At 45.6% G+C, this 16,302-nt stretch overlaps 1 protein-coding gene across 1 annotated transcript in view; it reads right to left on the bottom strand.

The window, feature by feature from the left end:
* CCDC30 (coiled-coil domain containing 30) overlaps window positions 1-16,302 on the bottom strand; it is a 117,307-nt gene that overhangs the window by 86,995 nt on the left and 14,010 nt on the right. The window contains exon 4 of the mRNA XM_065421120.1: window positions 908-1,098. Within this exon, the coding sequence (XP_065277192.1) occupies window positions 908-1,098 (191 nt within the window). The remainder of the gene's footprint in view (window positions 1-907; window positions 1,099-16,302) is intronic.

Here is a 16,302-nt window from a genome sequence, read left to right as displayed (position 1 = left end):
TGTAGCAAGTCTCCTAGAAATGGCTGTTATGCCTGAAATGGTACATCAAACTAACAATCCTCTTGGTTTTGCTGGTTTTGTTATGAACCATGCTTTGGAATAAGGAGCCTAAAAATATGAGAGCCTGTGGGGCTAAAATACATAGCCAGGCAACTTTTCCAGGAGAGAGTTTTTTCTTCTAAAGCATCTCCTGTTTCTTTGAAGGACTTTAGAAATGAGCTCTGTCATAGAGCCTTAGTCTTGCCATTCCAAGACCTTTATGGATCCAGTCCAGAAGTCCTTACTCTGTCCTCATTAATGCACAGGTGTATCAGATCTCCTAGTTATATTAGAAGTCTCATGATACATAGTGTTTTACTTAAAGCACCAGGTCCTGCAGTCATGTGATTGGGAGACTCTTAGCTTTTGTGGGGTTTTTTTTAATTAAGTTTCTATCCTTCATGGTTGTGAAGAATTCCTCAAAAGCTAGAAAGAACACACTATATTCTTTTTAAAGTCTCATGATTTTGAAGCTAATCTCACAATTTTGAGGGAAGCATGACTCATGAAATCCTGCACATGGAGTCATCAGAAATACCAGGGTCAGTGGGAAGCCAATACTACCTGAGTAAGACTTCTGAACTGGGCCTTATAGGTTTTCTTTTTCATAACAAAGCTTTCAGCATTCTCTCCTTTTATAGAAAAAATAATGCTGTTAATTATTCAATTCCAGATCTCTAGAGCAAAGCAAGTGCAAACATGGATAGGTAAAAATTAGTATGGAAACAGACTTCAGCTTTAAGAATCCAGAGGGTTCTTATAAATGATAAAATTGTTTTTAATTAAAAAACAAACAAACCCCGAGAATAGCCTTAATTGTCCCTTCGGAGGGGCTAATCAGATAATCACCAGCTGAGGAGTTTGATACCTGAAGTTGTGCTGCACACAGTCCATCTATGTAGCTATGCGAATCCAGCTTTTGATCTGCAATCTCTAGTTTCTCCAGCAGCGTAGTTCTTTCTACCAGTAAATAAGCAATCTGTTCACTGGGACTGCTGTGAGCTATCTCAGACAAGCCTTCCTGTTCCAGCATTTCCTCCACCTCCTTCAGCTGGGCTTCTGAAAGAAACACAGAGAGCAATGAGCAATCATTAGTGTATGGATAGGGGTTGGATTTTCAAAACTGCCTGACACCCACTGCCAACGAGTGCCTAACCTCTTTAGGTACTTTTAAAACCCCCACCCTGCTGACATGCGGAGTTGAGAATGTTCAGCACTGACAAGTGTGGTTAGATTTTCAAAAGTACTTTGCTCCTAGCAGCTTCCATTGTTCTCAAGTGCACTGAATGAGGCAGGGGTCCTATGGAAAAAATAGTATGTGATCATGTAATCGATAAGCAAATTAAGGTTGCAAGGAAAACCTTAATTCTGGTTTATTCTAACTCTTGAGAGCTTGATTTTGCAACCTTAATAGTGCTCTTTGAATGTAGAGAGACAAGGTGAGTGAGGTGATAACTTTCATTGGACCAACTTCTGTTGGTGAGAGAGACAAACTTTTGAGTTTGTACAAAGCTCTTCTTCAGGTCTACTTTTAATGTAGGCTTTATTTATGTAATTTCCAAATTAAAAAAAAAATCCATCATATGGAGCCATATTGACCCCCCATCTTGGGTCCTCATCAGGGTTCGGCGGCATGTTAGATCCACAGCATAGACCTCTACCACTCGAACTAATAAACAGTCGAAGAAGTCAGGCTATTATCCTCTATGTGGACCAGTCCCTAGAGGGGGATGAGTTACACTTTGCCAGTGGGTTTCACAGCTATTTGTTGACCACAGAGGAATGTACGATGAGGATTCCTGGGCTCAAGTCCAGGTTCGGTAGTGGAGTGTTCTCTAATGGTTATGGACCCTTCTGGCCCTGGGCTCCTAGCCCATCCCTGTCCTCCTTCTGTCTCCCTCCCCCTCTGCCCTATCCACCAGCTCCAAGCCCTGTCCCCTTCTCCCTCTGCTCTTATCCACCACCCCCACCACAGATTGGTAAGCACAGCATAGCAATTATCATGGGATAAGCCTGCACATCCCAACTCCCCCATTATGCCCTGGGAAAACCAGCTAAGTCAGGAGCTGTCTCCATCACAGAGCTCATGGGGAGCAACCAAGCAGGTGGGTGTCTGCTGCCTTCCTCTTGGCTCTCAAGTGCTGGGTTTGGAGTATTTAAGGGGGATCACCATGGAGGAGCCTTGGCACAGCCACATGTACATAAGAATGGCCGTACTGGGTCAGACCAAAGGTCCATCTAGCCCAGTATCCTGTCTTCCGACAGTGGCCAATGCCAGATGTCCCAGAGGGAGTGAACCTAACAGGTAATGATCAAGTGATCTCTCTCCTGCTATCCATCTCCACCCTCTGACGAACAGAGGCGAGGGAACCATTCCTTACCCATCCTGGCTAATAGCCATTAATGGACTTAACCTCCATGAATTTATCCAGTTCTCTTTTAAACCCTGTTATAGTCCTAGCCTTCACAACCTCCTCAGGCAAGGAGTTCCACAAGTTGACTGTGCGCTGTGTGAAGAAGAACTTCCTTTTATTTGTTTTAAACCTGCTGCCCATTAATTTCATTTGGTGGCCCCTAGTTCTTGTATTATGGGAATAAGTAAATAACTTTTCCTTATCTACTTTCTCCACATCACTCATGATTTTATATACCTCTATCATATCCCGCCTTAGTCTCCTCTTTTCCAAGCTGAAAAGTCCTAGCCTCTTTAATCTCCTCATATGGGACCCGTTCCAAACCCCTAATCATTTTAGTTGCCCGTCTCTGAACCTTTTCTAGTGCCAGTATATCTTTTTTGAGATGAGGAGACCACATCTGTATGCAGTATTCAAGATGTGGGCGTACCATCGATTTATATAAGGGCAATAAGATATTCTCTGTCTTATTCTCTATCCCCTTTTTAATGATTCCTAACATCCTGTTTGCTTTTTTGACCGCCTCTGCACACTGCGTGGACGTCTTCAGAGAACTATCCATGATGACTCCAAGATCTTTTTCCTGATTTGTTGTAGCTAAATTAGCCCCCATCATATTGTATGCATAGTTGGGATTATTTTTTCCAATGTGCATTACTTTACATTTATCCACATTAAATTTCATTTGCCATTTTGTTGCCCAATCACTTAGTTTTGTGAGATCTTTTTGAAGTTCTTCACAGTCTGCTTTGGTCCTAACTATCTTGAGCAGTTTAGTCTGCAAACTTTGCCACCTCACTTTTTACCCCTTTCTCCAGATCATTTATGAATAAGTTGAATAGGATTGGTCCTAGGACAGACCCTTGGGGAACACCACTAGTTACCCCTCTCCATTCTGAGAATTTTCCATTTATTCCTACCCTTTGTTCCCTGTCTTTTAACCAATTCTCAATCCAAGAAAGGACCTTCCCTTTTATCCCATGACAACTTAATTTACGTAAGAGCCTTTGGTGAGGGACCTTGTCAAAGGCTTTCTGGAAATGTAAGTACACTATGTCCACTGGATCCCCCTTGTCCACATGTTTGTTGACCCCTTCAAAGAACTCTAATAGATTAGTAAGACACGATTTCCCTTTACAGAAACCATGTTGACTTTTGCCCAACAATTTATGTTCTTCTAGGTGTCTGACAATTTTATTCTTAACTATTGTTTCAACTAATTTGCCCAGTACCGACGTTAGACTTACCGGTCTGTAATTGCTGGGATCATCTCTAGAGCCCTTTTTAAACATTGGCGTTACATTAGCTATCTTAAGAAGACTGCACGAGGTGAATGGAGCTTCCATGTGAGCCTCTCCTCCCTTCTCCGCATCACTGCACAGCTCTGGCCCTGCATGCTCCACACTCCACAATGTCCCCTCCGTCCAGTGTAGGCCTGGCAGCCACCCAAAGCATGTGTGGGTGGGTGGTCCTTCCTCTCCCAAATCCCTTCCCTAAATTGCTCTCCAGTGGTTGCACCTGCTGCCCAGCCAGCCAATGGGAGAGTGGAGGTGTCCGAAATGCCAATAATGCACCTTCCTCCAGGGGGTCCCTGCAGGAGGTCCTGGCAGAGGCAAACAGCACAGTCACACTCATCCTTATGCTGTTCCTCCAGAGGCCAACCAATAGGATGGAAATCGCCCTATGGAGTTCCCTCTCAATGACCATCAAGAACTGTTCTCCAAGTATCCTCTGCCTACCCCAATCCCAGACTGTGCCAAGTGCTGTTGTTGGTGGCGGCGGATGGTAAGCACCACAGACTTCTCTGTGGGAATACAGCCATAACAGCCACTGATCCGATCAGGGGACAGCGTCCACGTTTCATAGCTGCTGTGTAAGAAGCAAAAGGGAGATTCCCATGGGCAACTGAGAACATTTTAAAAACATATGGAGAATGTTTTCAAAGGTGACATATGCCTCTAAGGAAACCTGCGACTGGAAGCAGACCCCACAGTGGAACCTGTGTGCATACCACAAAGGAAAATTCCAGGGGCACTGCATTATCCAGTATGCAAGGAGCTCAAAAGTCTGCAGAGCAGGGTTATCAATCGTAGCACCTGAACAAGCCAGTGCAGCCTGGGTATGCAGTATGGTGATGGTAAAGAAGCCATTAGGCAAATTGTGCCTCTGCATAGACCCAAAACTGGGCTGTGATGGGGCGCACTTGTCCTGCACTGGTACTGCGAGGGTTAACTCTACTCTCTGGGCTGAGGAGGCTATGCCCCCATGACCCTGCTGGGCATGCACCGGCTGGAGACTAGATATAAAAGGGAGCAGCTTGGTTCATTCAGGGTGGACCACTGAAGAGGGAGGATGCACACTGCGAACTCCAGCCTGGGAACCGTGGAAGCCCCAGACGGCAGAAACCAGGGACACTGAGACTCCGGAGGACATCCAAGGAGTGTCGGAGCTGCTGGAAGCTGCACTGACCGAGCAGCCCAGAGACCCTGGGGACGCTGCATCAGGAACAGGGTAGGAAGTAGCTCAGGGGGACTAGTTATTGTGCCACATGGGATCAGAGTGTTTGGGGCAGATTCCCTGCTGACCCAGTGGTGGGCATACTTGCCACTGACAGGGCCCTGAACTGGGACCTGGTGGAGCTGGGAGGGCCTGGGGCCTCCTACTCAGCTGCCACTGCTGCCCCCCTCCCCCGACTGGCTGTCAGGCCACACAGCCCTGCTGAACAGGGCAGCCCTATTGGCTCTGACTGCAGGCCAAGCTATCCAAAGACAAGGGATGGTTGTATAAACTCAGCCATGGGGCCATCATTACCCCCACCCTGTCCCAAGAAGGCATGGGGTGCACTTGCCCTGCAACATGGGCTCTGAAAAGATGCCACTCTCCCCTGGCCACAATTGATGACAACCTGCCAGAACTTGCCAGGTCTGTGATGTGAGGAATGGGTTTTGGCACATAAGTCTGGATAAAGAGTCCAGCATCCCGACAACCTCTGCAATGCCATTTGGTCACTAAAGATGGCTGCACATGCCAATGGACATAAGCCCAGGACTAGAGATATTCCAGAGAAGAAAGTTTGCAGATGACACAAAAATTGGTGGAGTGGTAAATAATAAAGAACAATCTGTGTTGCTTGGTAAACTGGACACAAGCAAATGATATGTGTTTTAATATGGCTAAATGTAAACCTATACATCTCTGAACAAACAATGTAGGCCATACTTACACGATGGGGGACTCTATTCTGGAAGCAGTGACTGAAGAAGTTTTGGGAGTCATGGTGGACAATCAACTGAACAGGAGTTCCTAGTGTGACACTGTGACCAAAAGAGCTAATGCCATCCTAGGATGCTGTGATGGGAGTTGTATCCCACACAGACCCTGAAGGGGTTAATGTGGGCCTGAGGGGCCACTTAGGGTACCTGGCTGCACCTGGAGGGAGAGTTGGGCTTAATTTAACAAGAGTCGGCTGGATTAAAAAGCCAGGAAGTTTGCTGCAGAAGGAGGCTTCAGGGAAAGAGAGTCTGCATTGAGGAGAAGAGGAGAAATCCCAGGAGGGAGAATAAGCCCTGGGGTTCTAGCCCTGGAAGAAGGGAAAACCCCACAGGAGTTGTGAGCAAAGGACACCTGAGAGGGCTAGGTAGGAAGAAGCCCAGGGAAACAGCAACAAGTGGTAGGACTGTGCAGACCTTGGCTGCTTGTTATAGGGTCTCTAGGCTGGGAAGCCAGTGTAGAGGGTGGGCCTGGATTCCCCTACTAGCCACTGGGAAGTGGCACAGGAGCACTAGAGATGCCAACCAGACAGCTGGTTCAGAGAGACTTTGTTACCCTGGAAGAGGATGATTACAGTGACCTGGCCAGAGGGCTGAGTCATCAAGAGCACTCCAAGTCCTGGAGAGAAAGGGGCCATGGTGCAGGGAAGAGGGCATCAGACCTGAGCAGAGCTAATCCCCAGATGCAGCCACAAGGAGGCGTCCCTAATGGTAAGTGAACCCTATCACAGATGCTTAAACAGGGGATCTCAAGTACAAGTAGAGAGGTTATTTTATCGCCGTACTAGGCACTGGTGCGACCACCGCTGGAATATTGTGTCCAGTTCTGGCGCCCATAATTCAAGAAGGATTTTGATAAATTTGAGAGGGTTCAGAGAAGAGCCATGAGAATGACTGAAGGATTAGAAAATATGTCTTATAGCGATTGAGCTCTTTGGGTCTATCTATTTAGCTTAACAAAGAGAAGGTTAAGAGGTGACTTTACTAAAGTCTATAAATATTTAATAATGGGCTCTTCGGTCTAGCAGGGAAAGGTATAACATAATCCAGTGGCTGGAAGTTGAAGCTACACAAATTCAGATGGGAAATAAGGTATACATTTTTAATGATAAGAGTAATTAACCATTGGAACAATTTACCAATGATTGTGGTGGATTCTCCATCTCTGACAATTTTTAAATCAAGATTGCATGTTGTTCTAAAAGCTGCCCTAGGAATAATTTTGGAGACGTTTTATGGTCTGTGTTATACAGGAGGTCAGACTAGATTATCTCACCCAAGCGCTAGAAGGGCTGCTTGGGGTGAAAATAATTGCAGATGATATCCTCGCTCTAGGTAAAGGGAATAATGATAAAGAAGCTGAAAAAGACCATGACAGAAAGCTACAAGACAAGACCATAAAACTCAAACAGCATGCGGTGACACACATTGGACTTTGCTCACAGCAGAGGGACTGAATGCAGATCCCAACAAGATCAAGACAGTCAGAGACATGCCAGCTCCAGTGGATTGAAAGGGATACAGCTCTTCATAGGAATGATAGGTTTTCTGTCCACACCTGGCTGCAGTTGCAGAACCCATACATGGACTCACAAAGCAGGATGTTGAGTGGGACTGGGCAGGTTCCCAACAGCAAACATTTGACATACTGAAACAAATGATAACAGACGCCCCTGTTGTGAAGTACTATCAACCAGGAGAGCCACTGATTCTCCAATGGGATGCATCAGAGAAAGGATTGGGTGTATTTCTTTTGCAGGAGCAGCTGGTCGATTATCTCAGCAGAAACCTTCAGAGATTGAACAGGGGAAATACCCAAATGGAAAAGGAGCTTCTGGCTGTGGTATTTGGAGTGAAGCAATTCCATCAGTGCCCCTATGACCACCCAGTAAGAGTGCAATCAGACCACTAGTTTCACTTGCTCAACTCCGCCTGCTCTCAGCTTCACTCTTGAAATAGATTAGTGTCTCTAGAAACAGAAGTATAGGCGTACTGTTTGTTTTGAGTTCTATTTTGCACTGTGCCTAGGTTTGGCATCAAAACCAAAATCCATTGAAAGAAATCCCCAAGAAGGGCAGTTTGCTTTGGAACTTTGCAGCAGAGGGGAAAAATTCATACATTTGAGTGCCTGGCCGGACCGCTACGATCTAGTCTCACCATCTGCTAGCACAGGCCAGAGAATTCCAGCCAGGGATTCTTGCACTGAACTCAGTAATGTGTGGGTGGGCTGGCGCAGATCTTTAAAAGCAAACACCAACATCCAGATTTAAAGACTCCATATGATGGAGAATTGACCATTTGTGTTCCGGTTGTTATTCATCCTCATTTCAAAATTTGCTTCCTATTTCCAGTTCAGGACAGAAAACGAGTGAGACACTCGGAGCATGGCAGTAGGACAGGAATTGAGGGTGGCTGTGGCTCTTACATACTGTCACACTGAGCCTTTAGATCTGCAATGGGTCATGTATGCGGCTCCACTGGTAACATCTCTTTAAATGGTCCTTGTCTCACCCCCAGGAGGTAGACAATTCTCGAAGGCGAGTCTTAGCAAGGGCCTCTTGTAAAGGAACAGGAAAAGCTAAAGCACCCTCCTATTTTGTTTGGTTACTTTTCTGTTGGTAAGTGGCATTTGCCACACAGCTCCATAAACTCAGGCTGGATACAATCCAGTATAACAATCTCAACCTAGGCCTGAAGGCCAAATCAATTACATGTTTCCACTCCACATTCTGCTGCCTGCTCTATCCACCCCATGGATGGAAAACACCCTGCGGTTTCCTGTTGGTCTCCTCCCTTGATTTTAAACTGCAGCTTGTACAATGAATATACTAAGGTCACACGTGGCTGCCTTGCCGTTTTCCTGCACAAAGTGCAGCAAAATGCTTTTTAAATTTATTTTGCTGTTTAAAATACACCTGGCCGCATGTTCTAGATGCACATCTAAGAAATATGACAACGCTAACGTGAAAGATTCCCAAGAAATTATAAACTCTTCCTTACCCAGTAGCAGTTTCTGTAATCAGGATGATCACATGAACACTCACCCCAACCAGAAACCACATACACCCAACTGCTAGATTGAGCTTCATCTTCAAAGAATTCATATTTGACTTAGAATAGAAATGATTGTTCAGAGGGAATTAGTGGAAAATATGGGGGAGGGGTGTACCTTTAAATTTAGGACCAAAAGAGACAGTGACACTTCAGCCAGGAAAGGACATGTTAATCCCATATGAGGCCTTCACACTTCTGTCTCTCCGTGCTAATTCTAGGTTGAGCAAAGGAAGATTTATAGCTAAGCTTTAGTGGGAGCCAAGGCATGGAGCTGTGTCTATGGCAGGCTTTCAGCTGAAATATTTTGCACTGGCACTGACTCAGGCACAGGTCTGCGGTTGGGGACAATAATGGGGGTGCTCCAGGTGGCCCCCAGTGTTTTCAGCACTTACCCTGCTTGGGTAAGAATGCCAGCATCTTGTCCACACTAGGGCTCCCACTGTTGCTATCGCTGCCAGAGCTACTCTAGTTTTAATTGGGGGGGGGGGCATTTTTCAGACTAAAGACTAGTGTAGACAGAGCTCCTTAGTACAAGGAAGCTTCTGAAACCAAGCTTGTTTGTCCAGGAGAAGGGGGATGAATCCATGTCCCAAAAGGAACGACCCTGTGATGCCACAGCCAGCACCTTGGAATACTATGGGGTAGCTCACAGACAGTGGAGATGGCCACTCAGCTGGGTAGACAAATAGAGCACGGCAAGTCTGTCTGAAAACAGAGAGGCCACTTGGTCTTATGGATGAGAAATGCTATTGAGAGAGAAGCTGCAGAAATAATGACGTGTTGGGGTCTCTGTGCCCCTCACTTTCCTTTTCTCTTCTCTGTCTCTTCCATCCCCCAAGGTCTCTACTTCCCTCCTCACCCTCCCAGGCACCAACATGATCGCCCCTTTCATTGCACCCCTACATAATCTCCCCCTTTGGTGTCCAATCTCTCCCCAATCCTGCTGAACCCCATCCATTATGGGGATTCTCTCGCACCTTCCTCTGAAGCAGCTGGTGCTAGTCATTGTCTCAGACAAGATACTGGGTTAGAGAGACCAGTGGCCTGAACCAGTCTGGCCGTTCCTATGTTCCTACAGTATTTGTATATCAGACAGGCATTCCCCTAATAGCCCAGCTGCAGAATAGCCCCAGCAGTATGATCTGGAGTAGCCCAGATCCAACTACTTATAAATAGCAGCCTCCAAGTCTGGGGTGGAGAAATGGCTGCTCCTCTTTTATAGGATCACTATACTTCTTAGGTCATGTACTGGTGCCCAGTTACTATTTTTAGATTTTAAACTCTTTGGGGCAGGGACTGTGTTTTCTTTACCTTTGTACTGCACCTACTGCAACAATAATACACGTACTATAACAGGAATCAGCAATGTGATTGGCATTCTGCAGTTACTGTTCTATGCATTTCTAAAGTAAAAACATAAAGCAACGGCTATTATTTACGGGGTTTGAGATAGTGGAACAAGGTGTAATCGCTTTGAAGTACTACATGCATACATTTGAAACGCATTACCCCTCCTCCCCCCAAGAGAAAGGGCAAGTAGGCAAAGGAATGATCTGCCTAGGCAGGTGGTTGGGGCAGGCTTTCTAGAAGCCGGCAAGGGGAACCTTGACAAAAAACTTGAGGGGCAAAGGAAACTTCTGCTCCTGAGGGGAGGCCTCTCCGAGCCCATCAACTGTTATAGAAGGAATGACAAGTTAAATATTAGCAAGATAGAGCAAAGCAGGAATTCAGAATCAATTTGCCCCTGGGGAAACCAGGAAATCTGACTTGTAACAAAATAACCCACCCAGACACACAGCTATTTTGGTTAGGAGCGTGAGTTTTTACTGATATAGTTATACAGGTATAAGCCCTAGTTTGGACGAATTGTACTGGTACAAGGGTGCCATCGACAAGTGTAACCTATTTCCCCCCCAAATGGCAATAAGCTATACCGGTGTAAGCACTTAGGTTCCAGTAGAACTGAGCCCAGACTAGGAGGGTTAAATTGTTGAACTGGGTATGCATTGGCAGGCTCTTAGGCTAGACCCCGCTATATCGTCTCATGTTTCACTTTTTAGACAAACTGCGATGTGCTCCTAATGAGAGCAGTGGAGACCCGATGCTATAGTTGTCTCTCATAAAAGCTGTTGGTACCTCAACACACAATCGATCTACCCTACAAAAACACTGAGCCTATTAGAAGAGAGCTGTTGAAATGGATTGCAACCTGCCTCAAGGACAGGAAACTGTTCACTGCAGAGAGAGGCACTAAATGAGGTGCCCCCTAGGACCAATAATTGAGCATAAAGTCAGCAGTAGCTGGATCCTGAGGATAACATAAGCTATACCACAGCTTTATTCCTGTGGTTATAAGGGCAGTTTAATAGACCACTAACTAAATCACTGTGTTTTACTCTATCACTTTAGAACTTTTGATTGATTTTTGTACCTGCCTCAGTCTCTGGTCCAGCCATTTCTCATTTATTGGGATTTTCTTACAAGACCTGTTTTCTTCTCTATACATCTCTCTTCTTCACACAGGAGTCCAAGTTTCTCCTATAACACAGTCTCTACGTTTTCTCCAGTAAGTGACATCACCTGGTAAATACGTTGTTAGAAGACCATCATGCTTGCTTTGTACAATATTCTACTCACCCAAAACCTTAATAACCAAAGAAATCCAAAGTTAGGGCATAACTATCAAACATTCCATGCCACTGGCCCATCTTGTAGGATACTGTCACTGACACACTACTTTCCCTTACATGTCGCATTATACTGTAAAACCTTAACGCTCACAGCAGCAACAGGGTCAGTGATACAGTGAGCAAAGACCCAACTGTTTGTAACAAAAGTATATGCCCTCAGTGTTCCCCTAACTTGCACCCTGATTGCCATGTCCCCTCTGGGCATTGTGACAGCCAGAGAATAACCAGAGTGTAAGAATACAGGAATGACACAATACATCCCTAGAATACCCCCTGGTACCAGGGGCTTCTGCAGGGTTGGGGTGCAGAGACACTGTGGCTAGCTCTGTGACTGCCAAAGAGGACCCCTATGCTAGGGATATACCCGGGGCAGGGTGGGCAGGATCTTTATGGCTGTTTTGTGGCCACCAATGAAGTGGGACCATTGTCCTGGGTGATGGGAACGTCTTATTCTGATTCTTGCAAGTTGACTCAATTCCTCTCAAAGCAGAACGGATTGCCTTGCTTTGCTTTCAGACTGTCTAGGAGTACTCTGGTTTCAGAATTCTCTGCAGGAAAATACTGCAGCTGATGTACCAGGCCATTGTGGTCATCATTTTATCATTGGCCATCACAGGCCCCATGTTCACAGCATCTTTGGGGACAGCTGACAGACAGACAGACCTGCACCACTCAGGAGGAGCATTGCTTAGGCTAGCTGGTTGTGGCAAAGCCTTTTTGCAATATATGCCATGGCTAAGGTGAAGGCCAAGCTGTCTTCTTAGGTGATGTCTATATTACAGCCTATGTTGGCAAAACTTACATGTCACTCGGATATGAATATTCCAACCCCGGAGCGAGGTAAGTGTTTGAGTGCACAGTGCTATGTCGACAGGACAGCTTCTCCTGCCAACATAACTTATGCTGCTCATGGAGGTGGTTTTTCTATGCTGACGGGGGAGCTTTCTCCTGTCGGCACAGAGCGTCTTCACCAGACATGCTGCAGCGGCGCAGCTGTAGCGGTACAGCTGCACTGCTGCACCGCTGTACGTACAGACATGGCCTTAGTTGGAACATCTATCCAGTGCAGACCAGTGGAACGGTCTCATTCTCACTAACCATTGCCCCGTCTCAGGCCTTCCATTTTGGTGAAGGAGAGAGAGAGAAAGTTGTGCAGAAGTAGCTCTACTACAGTCTGGAAGGTTTTAATGTCCTTGACCTATCTGTAGTCTGGTTAGAGTCTGTGGGAGCCAGGCATTCTGTGTGGAGGGTGCTGGAGCTTGGAGCTCTCATTGGGGCTCCAGAGAATGGAGTCAGGATCATCCATTTGCTCCGGCTGTTGCTGGAGGAAACTAGGTGGTAGAGAAGTGTTTATAGGGACGGGGTGGGAACGGTGGTTGTAACAAGCTGGCATTGTTTTGTGGAGTGGTCTAGATTACTGGCAGTATGTGGACAACATTGATTTTAATTATGTTTTACTGATGTAAATGAAGGCTTAGACAGTGAGTGCATGTTATCAATAAATATCCCAGGAGCTGCAGCAACTGCTTTAGCTAAGATTGCATAATAGTTTCCATACATAAGAATTATTTGCATAACAGTGACATCCCAGCCCAAGTCGCTGATAACACTCCCCCCCCAAAAAATATATAGGAACTATGTGAAACTGAAGTTTAACTGGAACCCACACAGATCCCTTGGGAATTCTGCACATAAACCAGCAAACCCGCCCACCCCCAAATTAACCCACTGATAGAAGCTTGGCTCACTCTGTCGATTACACAAATGGCTTCCTACTCACAGTCTAATACTCACACCCTTGGAAATCTTAAAAAGCAAGAAAGCCATCGGTTCAGATGATGGAAGCAAAGTCACAATGAGAAGACAGAAAGATGTGTTATCATCTACTAGATTTATGTTGTTTGCCTGCCATCTAGTGGAGAAAAGACAGGGAAGGGAATGGCAACTCAGTGATAACATTCTCAGCAAGATAGAGGTGCAATCCCAGGGCCATAAGTCACTAGTCATTTAAAACACTTGGTGGCCAAGATCTTTTTAAAAGAGACATTTTGGGTGCCCAGAGACACCTTAAAAAGGCCCAATTTTCAGAGAGGGCTGAGCACCCACTCTTTGAAAATCAGGCCCTTCAAGGTGTCAAAATCAAGGTTTTGGGCCTTCAAAATCATTAATCAATTTTGAAAGTCTTGGTCCTTGATTTTCAAGTACTAAACAACTTACAGTGACTATCAAAAGGCACAGAAACAAATATATAGACAAGGTAAATTCCAAGCAAATAAATCTACAGTTAATTTAGTACAAGGTTCAGAAAACAAGTGCTCAAAAGTTACAAATTCCAAATGTAAATGCAGAACACACCCTTAGCTCTCTCTGCCCGCTAATGCAGAAATACTTCCAACCCTTGTTGCTGGTGATACTCAATGAGGGCAAGGTGAGTCAATTTTATGTATTTTTTTAATTTAGAGAATATCACTAATAAAGCTTTAGAATAGTAAAAAGTGAGAGAATTCTAGAAGTCCAATTTCCTTACTATTTATGCTGTTTATTCACTTTTTACATTTTGCTCAGATTGGATTATGGCAATCACAAAGTTTAAGGCCAGAAGGGACCATTAGATCATGTAGTCCAGTGGTTTTCGACCTGTGGTCCGTGGACCCCTGGGTTCACAAACTATGTCTAAGGGGTCTGCAAAAAGTGACTATAAAAATAAAAGAACAGGAGTACTTGTGGCACCTTAGAGACTAACAAATTTATTTGAGCATAAGCTTTCGTGGGATAAAACCCACTTCATCGGATGCATGCAGTGGAAGATACAGTAGAAAAATATATATACACAGAACACAGGAAAAAATGGGTGTTGCCATACCAACTGTAACAAGGGTAATTAATTAAGGTGAGCTATTAGGTGAGCTATTATCAGCAGAAGAAAAAAATCCTTTTGTAGTGATAATCAGGATGGCCCATTTCCAACCGTTGACAAGAAGGTGTGAGTAACAGTAGGGGGAAAAATATAGCTAGGAGTACTGGTAGCGTAGGGCCTGAGGAGAGAGTCTACATAGCCAGACAATCCTGTTGTCAGGGTGCCAATGCCTGAGATGATGGGGCGTCCAGGATTTCCAGGTTTACGCATCTTGGGTAGCAGATAGCATACCCCTGACCCGGGTATTAGGGGTGTGTCTGTGCGGATTTGTTCTGTGCTTTTTCAGGGAGATTCTTGAAGTGGGTTTTAGCCCACAAAAGTTTATGCTCAAATATATTTGTTAGTCTCTAAGGTGCCACAAGTACTCCTCGTTCTTTTTGCTGATACAGACTAACATGGCTACCACTCTGAAACCTATGAAAATAAAGTTTCAGATCCCAGAAAAGGCATTCCGTTTTTCTGATCAATGAAAGTCTGTGAATATCTCCACCCACGGGTCAAAACCTTGGAAGTGTGGTCATTCCCATAGAACCCACAGTTTAGCGCCCTTTCTCATGCTGCATCGAATGCAGTACTGAGTACATGCAGCATTTATAGCTGAATTCTGCTCAGTCTGACTTTTATGACTTTTATGGTTGGGGTCTGTGGACCACAGGATGAATTTCCAAAGGGGTCCGCACCGCCATTCGAAATTTTTTAAGGGTCCACAAATGAAAAAAGGTTGAAAACCACTGATCTAGTCTGACCTCCTGTATATCAGGTCCTTAGGACTGCAATGTTTGGGTTTCAAATCCTGCAGGGGAATATTTACTTGTTTAATAACAACTGTTTTCACTGGCATTTTTTAAATGATGGAAACTTTCCTATTGGTTTTATAAAAACTCATTTCTTGTTGCACACTGTGACCCTTAGCCAGCCTCTCCCAGATGGCCTGTAAATTACCTCCTCCCAGCTCTGCCCAAACTGGCTGCAAAGGCCTCTCAAACAAACAAAACTTGGAGGGGCGGGGGGTAACTCATCACAACAAAATGGAGTCCTGAGGAGGTGCCATTTTCCCAGGGCTCCTCCACAGCTTGGAAGCAAAGTCAAAGCAGCTCAGTCTTAGGGCTTGTCTACACTACCGGCCGGATCAATGGGCGGCGATTGATCCAGCGGGGGTCGATTTATCGTGTCTAGAATAGAGACGATAAATCAACCGCCGATCTCTGGTACTCCACCTCAACGAGAAGCGCAAGGGGAATCGACAGGAGAGCATCTCCCGTCGACACACCGCAGTGAAGACAACATGGTAAGTAGATCTAAGTACGTCGACTTCAGCTACGTTATTCGCGTAGCTGAAGTTGCATAACTTAGATCAATCCTCCTCTCTCCCCCTCCCCCCATAGCATAGACCAGCCCTCACTCTCCCCCTCCCAAGCCTGGGAGAGGTTAGCAGATCCTCTTCCTACCAGTCTCTTTCTCCCTCCTTCCCAGAACTGATCCTGATTGGCTGAGAGAAGGGAGCTCTGCCCCCTCCCTCCCACATACTACAAGGCTCCTGGCCCCAGGTCCTAAACAAAATAGTAGCCTGGGGTTTTCCCAGATACCATCATCCCAAGACCACACCCTCTCTCTCAGCATCTGTCGCTATCCTTCCCTGGGTTTGTCTGCACCAGAACTCCTGGAATGGGATAGTCTGCCTGCCCTGTCTAGAACTTCCCCCTCTGACTTTAAAGGGCCAGTATACCATAACCATTACACACCACCATCCTTTTACACTCTCCTCAGAGCAATCCCATGGTCCTGCTCTCCAGACTTTACCCAGGGGGGAAAAAATTGCATTGGTTTCCCAGGTTAGTACCAGGCCAGAAGGACAAAGGGCTGTAGGGCCAGGTACCAGCAGGTGATTCCACTGTTTATGTCTTTCATAGCTTCGAACC

This window comes from Emys orbicularis, chromosome 22, assembly GCF_028017835.1.
Source record: "Emys orbicularis isolate rEmyOrb1 chromosome 22, rEmyOrb1.hap1, whole genome shotgun sequence".
NCBI classification, from domain to species: Eukaryota; Metazoa; Chordata; order Testudines; family Emydidae; genus Emys; species Emys orbicularis.
Note: the sequence above shows the minus strand (reverse complement) of the source record. Positions and strands in the feature narration are given on the sequence as shown.